At 38.9% G+C, this 14,939-nt stretch overlaps 1 protein-coding gene across 3 annotated transcripts in view; it reads left to right on the top strand.

The window, feature by feature from the left end:
* Window positions 1-14,939, top strand: part of STK11 (serine/threonine kinase 11) — a 155,345-nt gene that overhangs the window by 84,904 nt on the left and 55,502 nt on the right. For all 3 annotated transcript variants that reach the window (XM_074305019.1, XM_074305029.1, XM_074305038.1), the window contains exon 7: window positions 13,851-13,908. In XM_074305019.1, coding sequence (XP_074161120.1) covers window positions 13,851-13,908 — 58 coding nt within the window. The remainder of the gene's footprint in view (window positions 1-13,850; window positions 13,909-14,939) is intronic.

Below are 14,939 nucleotides of genomic sequence, written 5' to 3'. Positions count from 1 at the left end.
GCAGGGGGATTGTAAGTGTAGAGAACAAGCTGGGATTTGTGGAAAGAGTGCCCAGAACAAAAGAATCTGAGTTTGCCTCCTTGTTACTCTACTTACACCTGGTTGATTGTGTAAGTCATTTCATCTCTCTGAATGGTCTGACTAGATGATCGCTGACATATGTTCTCATTCTAAACTCTGTGGAGGCAGCAGATAATTTAGTAGGACTAGAATTAGAGCATGTGTGGTGAGTGAGGAATAGTGGGAAATCCAAAGCTGGATTTCTGAACTGGAGCCAGATTGTAGAGAAAGGTTTCTTAGTCCTAGAGAAAGGATATATCACTTTTCAGGCCTTGACATCTAGTACTGAGCTAGGAATTGGGATCTCATCCAACTAAACTAAATCAATTGTGTGCTCCTGGACTTAGTACCTCTGAGGTGAACAGAGTTAGTTGGTCCTACAGGTGCTTGGACCTAATCCTTTCTCTGTTGCATGTCCAGAGTGGGACAGTAGGTGGCGCTCTCTGCACTTATTATGGATTCCCTAGGATTTCCCAGAAGGATGGGCTAGGGAGGTTTGGCCGGTGGCACATGGTTCTTTTCCTCTTCTGCTTTAGCTGTGCTTTTATCATCTGACCTCCCATATCCCCAACATGCCTAGCCCCCGAGTGGTTAATTCAGTACCTTTACAGGTTCGTTGGCAAAGGTTTTCCTTTGGCAAGCTAGAACTACTTCATAAATAGTTTCATGAGCCTATATCAGAAATAGCTCTGTGCTGGGTAATCGACCAAAACAGTATTGGCACAGAGAAGAATATAATTTAAGTCTCTTTCATAGTCCATATAGCGTTAGTAATGAGTATGCACAATTTGTGAGAATATTTGTCTGAACATGGAAATTGTTTATATTCTCTTGAACATATGTTATTTGATGGATATTCAAAAGCAGGGATTTGTTAATTTTTGTTCTTAGCACTGAAGAGATACAAAATAAAGAAAATTTAGTTAATGTACCATAGAAGGTTTCAATGTAGTAGTAGAGATATGAAGTGTAATACAAATTGTCAGTGCAAAAGGGGAATAGAAAATTCTTTGAAATCAAATGAAGAAGAGAATGTTTCTGACTTAGAGGATCTAAGGAACTTTGCCTGGAAAAATCGGGAATTGGTTGACAAAAGGGTGAATTGGGAAAAAGGGAATTCTAAGCCTTGGAAACAGTTTGAGCAGATGTAAGAAAGTTCAGAGTGTGCTCAGGTGGTGTGGGTTGCACTTTTGTTTCATATAGTACAAGTAACAGATAGAAAATAAAATAATAGGGAAGACATAGGTTTTAGAGAGACTAAGGAGTTTGGACTTGTTTGGGTAAGCAGAAAGGAGCTATTGAGGGTCTTGGAGCTGCAGAGTGTTAGAATTATATCTTTGCATTCAAAGGATCAATATGAAAGTGGTGTGTAAGATGGGATGAGGGCCAGGAGACCATTTAGGCTATTTGCAGTTGGTTGAATGGGTTAGGAACTGAATTAGGATGGTGGTAGTGCAAGGTAGGGATGGATTCAGATGAAGAGGAGGGTTAGCCAAAGCATACAGAAAGAGCGTGGTGAACAGACCAGAGATGGAGGTATCTCTTCTACAGATGCAGAGTGCCCATTGCCTACTTGTTTGTCTTTATGGGGAAACTAGTAAATGTTGCTGAATTATTGAATATTCAAGGACAAAGAAAAATGATGAATTGAATTAACTGGTATTTCCGCACCCCTGTAATATGGGTTTAAAAAAAAAATCCTTAAAGAGTAACAACACAGATGATGATATTTCAACACTCTCAGGAACAGCTATTAGCTGTAAACTAATCATTGATTAGAGAACAAGTATGTCAGCCTAGAAATTTGTGCTGGGCCTATATAGTATGTGGAGACATGTTGATGAAAGGAACTAATCTGTTCCTGGCCCCAAAATTAGAAATAGGAGTGTTTGTGTTTTGCTTGTTTTGATCTATATTCTTAGCAGTTCTATATTACAGACATAACCTAGTGTTGCTGCTGCTCCTCACAATTAGAGGAAATGGCAGGATTCTCTACTTTCTCCTTTGTGCTTTTGATATTTTTTTTTAATTTAATAATACTTTATTTTTTTCCCCAATTACATGTGAAGATAGTTTTCAACATTTGTCTTTATAAGATTTTGAGTTTGAAATTTTTTTTTCCCCTCAAGAGGACAAGCAATCTGATATAAGTTATATTTGTATAATCATTTTAAACATATTTATACACAGTCATCTTGTGAAAGAAGACTCGGAACAAAAGAAAAAAGCATAATGAAGCAAAAAAGACATCCACTCAGTTTCCAGTTCCATATTACCACAAAAAAAGATTGCTACCTTAGCTTTTTCTCTGAATGTAGTCAACATTTTCCACATCTTTTTGGAATTGTCTTAGGTCTCTATATTAGGTTTGTTTTTTGTTTTTTTTTTTAATTATAACTTTTTATTGACAGTACATATGCATGGGTAATTTTTCACATTATTATCCCTTGTACTCACTTCTGTTCTGACTTTTCCCTTCACTCCCTCCACCTCTTCCCCTAGATGGCAGACAGTCTTATATATGTTATAGTATATCCTAGATATAATATAGTGTGCAGAACCGAACAGTTCTCTTGTTGCACAGAAAGAATTGGATTCAGAAGGTAAAAATAATCTGAGAAGGAAAACAAAAATGCAAACAGTTCACACTCTTTCCCCAGTGTTCCTTCTCTGAGTGTAGCTGATTCTGTCCATCATTGATCAATTGGAACTGAATTAGATCTTCTCTTTGTTGAAGATATCCACTTCCATGAGAATACACCCTCATATAATATCGTCGTTGAAGTGTATAATGATCTCCTGGTTCTGCTCATTTCACTCAGCATCAGTTCCTGTAAGTCTCTCCAGGCCTCTCTGTATTCATCCTGCTGGTCATTTCTTACAGAACAATAATATTCCATAACATTCATATACCACAATTTACCCAACCATTCTCCAATTGATGGGCATCCGTTCATTTTCCAGTTTCTAGCCACTACAAAAAGGGCTTCCTCAAACATTTTGGCGCATACAGGTCCCTTTCCTTCTTAGTATTTTTTTGGGATATAAGCCCAGTAGTAACACTGCTGGATCAAACGGTATGCACAGTTTGATAATTTTTTGGGCATAGTTCCAGATTGCTCTCCAGAGTGATTGGATTCGTTCACAACTCTACCAACAATGCATCAGTGTCCCAGTTTTCCTGCATCCCTCCAACATTCATCATGATCTTTTCCTGTCATCTTAGCCAATCTGAGAGGTATGTAGTGGTATTTCAGAGTTGTCTTAATTTGCATTTCTCTGATCAATAGGTCACAATATTGTTGATAAGAGTTAAATCAGTCTTAGTTGACCATCAGACAGAATTCCTGTTACTGTGTTTAATGTTCTCTTGGTTCTGCTTACTTCACTCAGTATCAGTTCATGTAAGTCTAGGTTTTTCTGAAATCTGCCTGCTTATCATTTCTTATAGCATGGTACTATTCTATTACATTCATACGCAATAACCTGTTCAGTCATTCACTACTTGATAGACATGCCCTCAATTTCCAATTCTTTGTTACATATGGATCCTTTTCCATTTTTTATAATCTTTTTGGGATGCAGACTTAGTAGTGGTATTTTTCAATCAAAGCGTAGGCATAGTCTTCCTGCCTTATTTTCATCATTTCCACTTTAATGCTATGCTTCCCTTTTTTTAGTAGCTTTTTATTTTTCAAAATACATATATGTGAAGGTCCTGAATTGTACCAGGTCCAGTTGTCTCTAAGTTATCTTGGGGACTGCCATCTCAACTCAATCTCCCAGCCAGACTCTCTCCTTCCAGCCTGCCATCCAACTCTGTCCCAGACTCGACTACTCTCCAGACCCAATGCTGCCCTCTTTTATCCTCGCAGAGATTGTAGTGAGAACTCTACAGGGCCTGGGGAAATACTTCAACCAATGAACTTGCTCCTCTTACAGGTGCAAACTTCTGTTAAACATGTAAACTCTCCCCCAGAAGTCCAAAGGTGTAAACTCCCCCTAAAGGCCGGAAGTAAAGGTGTGAATTCTGAGCTAGAGAATTGCCCAACCTGAGTTATCACCTTGTAATCCTAACACATATACAATGTTAAGATTTAACATCCACCCTTTGCATAACCTTGTGTTCCAAATTTTTCTCCTTCCCTTCTCCCCACCTTCTTCCCTATTCAGCGAGTAATCCAATATATGTTAAACACGTGCAATTCTTCTAAATATATTTCCACATTTATCATGCTGCACAAGAAAAATCAGATCAAAAGAGGAAGAAAATAAGAAAAAAAAGCAAGCAAACAAATGACAACAAAGGTGAATCCATATTCAGTCTCCATAGTTCTCTTTCTGGATGTGGATGAGTCTTTACATAACAAGTCTTATTAGAATTGCCTTGAATCACCTCATGTTGAAAAGAGCCAAGTTCATCACTATTTGATTATCACGTAATCTTGTTGCTAGTATTTTCTTGGTTGTACTCACTTCACTTAGCCATCAGTTCCTGGAAATCTTAACAGGTTTTTCTGAAACTAGCCTGCTCATCATTTCATATAGAACAATAATATTTCATTATATTCATATATCAACTTAACCATTCTTCAACTGATAGTCATACATTCAGTCAGTTTCCAGTTCCTTACCACCACAAAAAGGGCTGCTACCAACATTTTTGCATGTGTGGGTTCTTTTCCCTTTTTTATGATCTCTCTAGGATACAGTCTCAGTAGAGATAACTGCTGAATCAAAGGATATGCATAATTTGAAAGCCTTTTGGGCATAGTTCCAAAATGATTGGATCAGTCCACAACTCCACCAGCAATGTATTAGTGTCCCAGTTTTCCCACATCCCCTCCAATATTTATCATTTTCATGTCATTTTAACCAATCTGAGAGGAGGGAAGTAGTATCTCTGAATTATCTTAATTTGCATTTCTCTAGTCAATAGTTTTTTTTAAGCATTTTTTCCATATGAATAGAAATTACTTTAATTTCTTTTTTTTGGTTTGTTTTTTTTGCTGAGGTAATTGGGGTTAAGTGACTTGCCCAGGGCCACACATCTAGGAAGCATTAAATGTCTGAGGTCAGATTTGAACTCAGGTTATCCTGTACCATCTAGATGCCCCACTTTAATATCTTTGTCTGAAAATTGTTCACATAATGGTCCACTTCCTTGTTGGGTTATTACTCCAGAAAATTGACAGGCCCTTCCAAAATTAAAGCTGTTTTCAAGAAACAATTTAGTTTGTCTTTTGCCTGCTAATAGATTGGGCTGAACCTCCTCCTTAGAGATTAGAACTGGCTTCTGGCCTGAATGCTAAAGAATCAGCTTGACTTAGCAAATTAAATTTAGAGTTTCAGTGTAACCATTCATAGTTCTACTGGTGAATGAAATTGAACTCAATAAATCTCTAGTCATTAATGATTGTACCCCTTCCTCTTAAGTTCTTTGCTTTTGATTTATACCAGCACCAGTTCTGAGATATGGAGAGGCCCCCTTCCCTGCTAGCTTATGCTTCTCTTTACTAGGGTCTTTGCTAGAAGTTTCTCTCTTCTAGCAGTGCAATGAGCCCCTGGGGCCCCAACCTATTTTCCTTGGAAATTTTTTAGTGATGCTTTTTAAAACTTTTTGTTCCTGACTTCTTTTTGTATTTTTTTTCCTAATCCTCTCTCTCTCTGTCCCCCATCTATGTTTCCTTTAATCCCATGCTAGATTTTTCATTCTTTTAAAGATTGCCCCCCCCATGTGTGTGTGTGTGTGTGTGTGTGTGTGTGTGTGTGTGTGTGTGTGTGTGAAGTCTTACTGCCTTTATTCTCTTAAAGAAATGAGCTGTAGGTGTGTATTTTAAAAAAAAAAAAAAAAGGTAAAATATTCTGTAGTGAAAAGTACTAAAAGGGTTAGTAACTGATCCTGTCTCTATTGAGAAAAAAAGAGGAAAAGTACATCTCTCTTCGCCCCTTCTTTAAAAAGTGATAGCAGCAGGAACCTCAAAGGAGTTGGCCTGGTTAAGTTAGATAAAGTGGAATTGTGTTTGGAACATGATAAAAGGGTCATGATATTAGGATGGCACAGAGAATTATAATCATCAACATTTCTGGTGCCTAACGTAGGAAGCATGTCTGTAGGAGCCTGTTATTAATGTATTTTTCCTTCAAAAAGTCATGAGTCAAATTCCTTTGGAAGTGTTTCAGGCTAGGAGAGAGAACTCTGAAATAATTTGTCTTCACACCAAAAAATCCTTTATTTCCTTAAACCTTTAGTTTACCCCAGAATTCCTCCAAATATAAAGGGGTACTCTACTAAACACAAAAAACTTGGTCTGATATATTGTCATGTTGAGTCTCATGACGGTAGAGCACAAGCAAGACCTGGTCCTCTGAAGTTGGAAAGGCTTTGCACGTGGGTCCAATGATGGATTCTATCGTCCAGGGACCAAGCATGTTCAGAGAGGCTCCTCACTAATTGATAACAGGACAATGAATTTTTTTGCCATAACATCTGAGACTATCTGCTGAGTTGTAGGTGTTGAGCTATGTCATTGGAAAAAAGAACCAAAAAAAAAAAAAAAAAGGAAAAAAGAACCAGCCTGAAGAAACAGAAAGTCCTTAAAATAGAATCCTGGATCTGGAATTCAAACCTGACTTTTGAGTGTTGGTTTTGCTGTTATCTAGTTATGTGACTTAGGCAAGTCATTTTAATTCATTCAAAAAGCATTGGGTAAGCAATGTAGCAATACTATAATATTTATTTACATGTATACATGTTTTTTCCCATGCCCCACCCCAGTAGAAGGTAAGTCTTTTAAGGGCAGTGAGGGTTTTATTCCTGTCTGATTCCCTAGCCCTTGGACAGAGTTCAGTCACTCAAGGAGCACAGAATCCAGTCTGTCACTCAAGTATTATCTCCAATTTGACAGATGAGGTGCCTGAATCTCAGAGAATAGATATTTGCTGACAATTAGTTGCACAGCAGATAGTTGAGTCTATCTACAGACCCGAGTTTCCCACTGACTCTCTGGGATGCTTGCCACCTTCTCTGCTCTACCTCTGCTTCCTAGCAGTGAGCTCACTTCCACCTAATGTCTCATGCATGGTATTTGAATTTTGTAGAGTTGTTTAAAATCTTGCCAGGCAGTTAAAACATTGTGCTCAATTGGTCCCTGTAACTTTCTCTTTTAATCCCCAGTGCCACTAAAAAAAACTTCAGCTTTGGAGACCACATCTCCTTCCTTTGCTTCCAAAATTGTTTTACATTGTCTGAGAACAATGCTTCCCCTCTGCGCACCAGAGCTATACATAGCTGATGCTATTAATCTCGATCTCATAAAATTCAGAATTGCTTCCTTCTCTTTACCAGCTCCTCTGCCTCATGTCCCAGTATTATCTTATTAATTGCTTTGTAGGTACAACTGCTTTCTAAACCCATCCTCCCTTTTAGGTGGTCAGATAAATTGGGAGGAAGGGAACGGGGTTAGGCAATTGTGAATGTTCCCTTTGATGGAGGCCTGGAGAAATGACCAGGTCTGAGAAGGACCCAGAAAGACCTGAGAAGGTCTGGCTTCAAACTACTTCTACACTTGTGCCCTCTGGGACAAGATGCAAGTCATCCACCTCCTTTTTAAATTTAATTTGCTAAAATCCTAACATATCACAAATACTGTACACACAGTGAATATTTACAGATATAAAATAGAACAGAAAAAAAAGAGGATTTTTATGTCTTTTAAAGAAGTTTCTTAAATTCCTTATTATGTAGAGCTCACAGCATAGTCCTTTCCAAGTTGTCTTACTTGTCTCTGTGTCCTTTGGAATGTCCTTTGGCATATTTAAGTCTTGTCACTTCCCTAAGATTCATTTTTCCCATCCTGAGAATGAGGGGTATATTATCTCTCTAGTTTCTGCCATTCCTGTTTCTCGGGACTTCTCTTACTTTCATGATAGAGTAGCTGAGGTAGGCTAGGTGAGCCAAGGGTTGTCCTGCCCTGCAGGCATTTCTGCTTCCTTCTGGTCTGTTAAAAACCTGCTCATATATCTTCAGTCACTAGCTTTAGCTATCAGTGAGGATGATTATAGAATAAGACAGATTTTTTTCCTCTTTGCTTTCTGAAGTCCTTCAGCCCACCTCTGATCCTGTTTGGCTGTTGGCTTTGTCAGTTCTTGAAGGAGGTGGCAGTGAAGGCAAGCTTCAAGGTGGCTATGCAGAGGGGACTGCCTTTCTCCTCTGGGGAGCTCCTTCAAATACTGAGGAGTCTGGCCAAGAGATAGGCAGATCCTGCCCTAGGGCTATGCAGGCTGGCATCCTGTTCCCCTTGCCAGTTTGGGATGCCAGTTTGTTTTGGAGATGGGGAGGGAGGAACAACAAAGAAGTATTTCCTAAAAATATCAGTTTTCTCCCCTAGTTTTCTGCCTGTCTCAATCAACAAATAAGCACCTGTGTGTACTAGGTACTCTTATTAGCTTCTGGGAATTCAAAGTCCAAAACAAACTGTCACTCTGTCACTCTGTCCTCAAGAAACGAAAATGATACATGAGTAAAAAAAAATATATATGTATAAACTAAAGACAAGGTAATTAGTTCAGAGGAGGCCTTGAAAAGCCTCATGCAGAAATTGGGGCTAGAAGGAAGACCAAGATTCCGAGAACCTGGGGTGAAGGAAGAGTGGAGACTATGGAAAGGTAGAAATGGGATATTGTGTATAAAGGGGAGCAAAGTGTTAAGTCTGAAATGCTCTTAATAAGGGTCCAGGGCTGAGCCAGGCCATCAGAATGACCTGAACTTCAGTGCAGCCTCAGACTTTTACTCTCTGCAGTAACTTTGGCAAGTCATTCAAACTCTGCCTCAGTTTCCTCACCTGAAAAATGGAGGCAGCATCTTGTTATTGTGAGGAGTCAGTGAGATATTTTGTAAAGCATTTAGCACATAGTAGAAATTTAATAAATACTTTCTTCCTCTATTGTGAAGCATTTAAAAGCCAAGCAGAGGAGTCTGTATTTTATTCCAAAGGGAAAAAGAGAGGCACTGGAGCTTTTTGAGAAGTGATATGGTCAGACAAATATCCAGCTTTGTGGAGGGAGATTGATTTAGGAGATGGTTGTCTAGATGAAAAGTGAGGAGAGCTGTATTAGTAAGGTGTGAGAAATGTGCGGAGAGAATCAACAAAAGTTGGCAACTTAGTGGGTCTGTATGGTGAAAACAAGTGAAGGGTTTTTGAAGATTGCTCCAAAGTTGTGAACCTGGGTGATAAGAAGGATGGTTGACAACCCTTATCAAAAATAGAGAAGCTCAAAAGGGGATGGACTGGAGAGGGGCATAAAGAATTCTGTTTTAGACATGTTTTTGAGCTGCCTTAGAGGTACACTTAGTACTGTATGTCTAAGAGGCAATAGGTGGGCCTGGGGTCAGGAGGGTGATGAGGGCTGGAGCTGTATATCTGGAAGTACTCTGCATGGAGAAGATAATGAAACAAGTGGGAGCTGAAAATGGGTAGGAAGAAAAAAAGAAATGGACCCAATGCAGGACTTGAGGAAAAATAGGACAGTGAGTTGACTCCACTTGCAGAAGTAGAAAGTACAGAGAGGGAATGAACATACTGATGGCAGACCAGATGGCAAGATAGCCTAGGTGGACAGCTAGATGAAATGTTGAAATAAGATATAGTCTGGTGTCTAGCACCAGCTAGTAAATACAGTGAAATAAATGGCTTAGATGGCACTTAACCCAATCAAGAATAAAAGGATTGGATTCCCATGACAGAAGCTGAGCAGATTAACTCTGGAGGAATAGAGACAGGGTTTCTTGAGGTCCAGGGTTTGTGTAGAAAAAAGGTTCAGGTAGGGAGAATTGTGGCAGCCATAGCCGGGAGGAAGATTTAGTAGCTGAGTGTTATCTAGTGGTGAAACATGTGACCCTGAGGGGTCAGGATTATGTTTGACTGACAGAAGAGAAAACTTGGGCCCAAAGAGGGAACTATGCAAAGTCATACAACTATGCAGAGCTAGGACTTAAAATCAGGGATTCTCACATCAGATAAAATGTTCGGCTTGAACGTCACCTTCTCCACCAGGGATCCAGCTATGGCCTACAAATTCAGCCTGCCATGAGAGCTAAGAATGGTAAGATTGGGTAAGAATCATAATTTGCCAACCTCTCTTCTACAACACTTCCTACCACCTATCGTAAAGTGACTTTCACCACAAGTTACCTTGTGTCTGTCTTGTGTATATATATCTCCCCAGAAGACTGGGGCTGTTTGACTTTTATCTTTGAATTCCCTGCCTCCAACAGAGACAGAAAGCAGATGCTTAATCAATACTTGTTGCTTCATTTTTTGTGCTAAATTTTGGTTAATGAATAAAATACTATTTCAGCAGATCCTTGAATTTTATACCAACCTAAGGAAAACCCATTTTGGCCTCTAACAAAGGCCTTAAATTGAGACCTGAAAGAGACATTAGAGGCTATCAGATTCAATTCCCCTTCCCCCCTTAACAGAAGAGAAAACTAAGCCAGGCATGTGTTGACTGATTTGCCTAGGGTCATACAAAATTCATCCTGGGGTCTCCCAAGTCTAAATAAGAGCAATAGCAACATACAGATCACTTTAAGGTATGAAAAGCACTTTGCATTTATTATTTTATTTTCACAAAAACCCTCTAAGGTAGGTGTTATTATTGTTCTCATTTTATAGATGAGAAAACTGAGGCTGACAGATAACAAGTGACTTAGCTAGAGACACAGAGCTAGTGAATATCTGAGGCAGAAGTTGGGCTTAGAGTTTCCTGACTTGGAAATTAATTATTAATTAATTATCTTGAATGACTCCCCAAAACATAGACCGCAGGAATTATGTGAAACCTCAGAATTTCCCACTTAGATGTTAGAGCTATGAGATCTTAGAGATCTTCTAGACCATCAGGGATGGTGTCATGGATTCCTTTATGTATCCTTGCTCAGGATCATGTTAAATTCATCAAATAAAATAGAGACAACAAGGGATAATGTTGTAAAAAATTGCCTATGCATATGTACTGTCAAAAAATGTTATAATTATAAAATTAATTTTAAAAAAAGAAAATAGAGACAGTTCTAGCTTTCTGGAAATTTTTGCATTATGCAAATTTGAGAGCACCCAACAGAGGTGTCAGTGCAGTCCAGGGCTAGAGTCCTCCTTTCCAACTCTGAAAGCATAAGTGGAGTCAGTGCCATTTGAAACCCTTTGAGAGCTGACTGTGCATAGATTTACAAGGAAAGCCAATTATGTTGAAATACAGTAATGAAAATATTCAGAGTTTCAAATTAACCTCCCCTATCTCACCTTCTCAATCTTTTCATATACCCTGGGCTGAGCTCTTCTAATCTAGTCCAAGCTTTTTGTTTTGCAGATGAAGAAATTGAAGATGAGAGAGCCTAAGTCATGGAGATAATAATTTGTGTTCCTTCCTCACACAATGTCATTTGAAAAACATTTTGTTGTAAACCTTAAAGTGCTATACAAGATGTGTCTCAAAAGCTTTAGTGTACTAAACTTAAGACTTTTAGGACACCCTGTAAAAGGGGAGTTGTTATTGCTTCAGTGATCTGTGATCTTATCTCCCTCCATTGGTGCATTTCACTATACATACTTCCAGTCTTATACTGTACAATTCTCATCTGTAATCTTTCTATAAATTCTCCAAATTGGATCATCTCAACATCTTGAAGATAATTTATTTTTGGATGCAATTATGACTAGTAAACTTGGGGGAAAGGCTATATCTTTTATCCTAGAATTCTTACCTAGCAAAAGTGTTCTTTTCTAAAAGGCCTCTTTAGGAATCCAAATTCAAAACTTGTCTTTGGTAGAAGCAACTACATTTGTGATATTAAAACAAATTTGACTCGTTACCTGGCAAATTGCTGCCTTCTTGGAAGTAACTACATGTGAAATTGATTCTCTGATAAATGATCCTTCTAAAGAATCTAAATATATAGTCAGGAAACAAATAGGTTTGCCTCTCCTATTGGATCAGTATTATATCTCTATACCACACTTCTCCCTAATCATTTATCTGGCATGCATCTGGCCAATCTAATGTAGTAAGGTACTTTGAAGGAGAAATCTTATAATACTATAGTGGCGGCATCTTTTATCACCTGGTCTTTCAGGAGGATAGATCAAGATGGAAGTTACAGAATAGTAAAAGTGAACCCGTGCCTGCTTATTGTTGGACTATAGCTGATTATGTTTCTGTTGTAAAGGAAGTTGATTGAAGTTTTAGTTTAAGTTTAGTTTAGGCTTGTTGTTGGCATGAGAGCCACAAAATAATGTGGGAGAAACCTAATTCTTCCTTCCCTCACCATAATTTAGAAGAAATTACTTTGGATCTATTTCTTTTCCACTCCCAGCTTTTTCTGCTTGACAAAACCAACGGTATAGGTTACTTGATTATTAAATAAACTCCATGAGAGTTGAGAAGAGCATATATTATAGTCTTATTTGTGTTCTCTACGGTACAGCCCTGCACATAGTAGACATCAATAAATGTTTGTTGAAGTGAATCCAATTTAATTCATATGTTATATAAGGTGTCCAGCAGGTGGCAAGAAGGCTCAAGGAGCTGAGCTTCTGCATGCTTCAGCTATAGTGATAAGCTTCTGCCTATGAGTTGGGATCCATGGGAATTCTTGAGTTATCAAACAACATTATGATAATAATAATAATGTCAGCTTCAAAAATCTATGAACTCAACCTCTTTGGATCCTCCCTCCACTCTTTCACATCTTTGTAGACAATTCCTGAATCAGTCATCTGGTGATGAGCCTCTTTGAACAATTTAATCTGTCAACTATTGAAGCATTTATTAAGCACCTTCTGTGGACCATAGAAGCCCCTAGCACCTAGGTTTAGAAAATAAGTATCAAAGTTCTTGCCTTTAAGGAGCTTCTGTTCTGCCAGTGCAAAGCAGAGCTGTCCATTTGGGAGGAAGTAGAGTGTAATGGGAAAAGCTTCGGTTTTGGAGTTGGAGGAACCATAGGTCTTTAAACTTTGGTTCTGCAATACCCAACTCGTTTGACTTTGGGGACATCCTTTATCCCCCCTTGGGCTTCAGGCTTCTCATTCATAAAATGACCTCCTAAGGTCCCTTCTACTTCTAAATCCATGTGAGGGAGACATGATGATCCCAGAGTTTTATTACAGAACAGATTCAAAATTAAATACACATTGATTAGTCCAAATTGGGAAAACAGAACAGCTTCTTGGAAGATACAGAAGATAGCATTTATCCTGAGCCTTGATAGTGTAAGAGGCCTAGGTTCTCGAGGTGGGATTATGGAATGTTGGGTACAGCTAGAGTTTTTTAGGTTTGTATCTTGGGCTTTTCTGGTTTATAGGCCCTGCCAATGCTTGTGCTCCCCTGACATAGCCTTCAAAAACTCTCTAGGCCTCAGGAAAGTATGAGAATGGAACCAGTGGAAGAACTGTGGCAATAGCTTAGGTTTCTAGTGATCCTCCCAAGAACCTTGTGAAATTGGTAAGAAAGCTCCGTGATAGATGGTGATAATGGAACTTTTAAGAGGTTAAATTATCTGCCCAGGATCATATAGGGTGATCTTGGCTGAACCAGAGCCTAGTTCTCCTGACTCCTTGCCCAGGGCCCTTTCACTACAGAATGCTGCCTTTTCTAATTGCTGGGGTGCCTCATGAGAACAGGAGAGCACTTTGGGGGTTGAGAAGGGAAGAGACTAGGACAGCATATTTTGGGGTTCTTTTTTCTTCACCTCAGACTTACAACTTAATGGTTTTTTCCCCCATTTCCAGGCATGCTTGAATATGAACCATCCAAGAGATTTTCAATACAGCAGATACGGCAGCACAAGTGAGTGTTCCTACAAATTTGAGCTTTCTCCCAGGCTCCTCTGCTCGGTAATTGACCATGAACCTGTAGAAGTCCTTTAGTCAGCTCTCTTTCTCTTAATAGTACCTTCAGATGAGATATATATGTCATTCCCACTCTTATCCTGTGTTCTCCTTCCCATTTTTTATTTTATCTATTTATATGAGACTTTCTACTGGGTATTTTAAATTTCTAACCAGAAAATGTCAAATGGAATAGTGATAGCTGACATCTGTATGGCACTTGATGTTTTTAAAAAGTACTTTACAAAATACATAACCCATATCTCCTTTCATCCTTATATTAGCCTTGTAAAGGAGCTAACATAAGTAGTAATCCAATTTTACTCATGTGGAAACACTCAGGGTAGGGGTGGAGATCTAAAATGGCTTGCCCCAGGTGGTACAAGGTAGACCTTGGACTTGAACCCAGGTCATAATTCCATACACTATTAGGAAATGCAGAACATGCAGCCTTAAGTAAACATAGAAGAGAGGTAGCTTTTAGCTTGACCTAACAAAGGGAGCAGATCCAGAGGGAAATGGTTTGACTCAGGACATAGTGGATTCTCAGTCATGGAAGAGTTTCAAGTGGCAGCAAATAATCCCCACTACTTGTTAGGGGTATTTTGGAGAAGATACTTTTAGAGGGGGGTTTCCCCTTTCATATCATGAGATTTGGAGAATGTGAAATACCTTGAGTTGGAAGAGGTATCAAACACCCAGGTGTGTTTGATACCTCTATCAAATACCTATAACAAACAACCCCCAGAGTTGACAGGTCAGGGCCCAGGCTAATTCACACAGCTAATTCACAGCCTACCTGAGAATCAAATCCAGTGGAGTACAAATACTTTTTTCTACATGTTTTAGATATGGATCATGCTAAGGGGAGGCAGCTGTGAGAGGGAAAATTAAGGCCTACAGGTTTAATGGCACCAAGTGTTTTGATTTGTCTGTGTCTCTATTCCTTCTTTAATGATCACGAGGGAAGGAGAGTTTTAATTTCAAAGC

The sequence above is a fragment of the Sminthopsis crassicaudata genome, chromosome 1 (genome assembly GCF_048593235.1).
Source record: "Sminthopsis crassicaudata isolate SCR6 chromosome 1, ASM4859323v1, whole genome shotgun sequence".
Classification (NCBI taxonomy): domain Eukaryota; kingdom Metazoa; phylum Chordata; class Mammalia; order Dasyuromorphia; family Dasyuridae; genus Sminthopsis; species Sminthopsis crassicaudata.
Note: the sequence above shows the minus strand (reverse complement) of the source record. Positions and strands in the feature narration are given on the sequence as shown.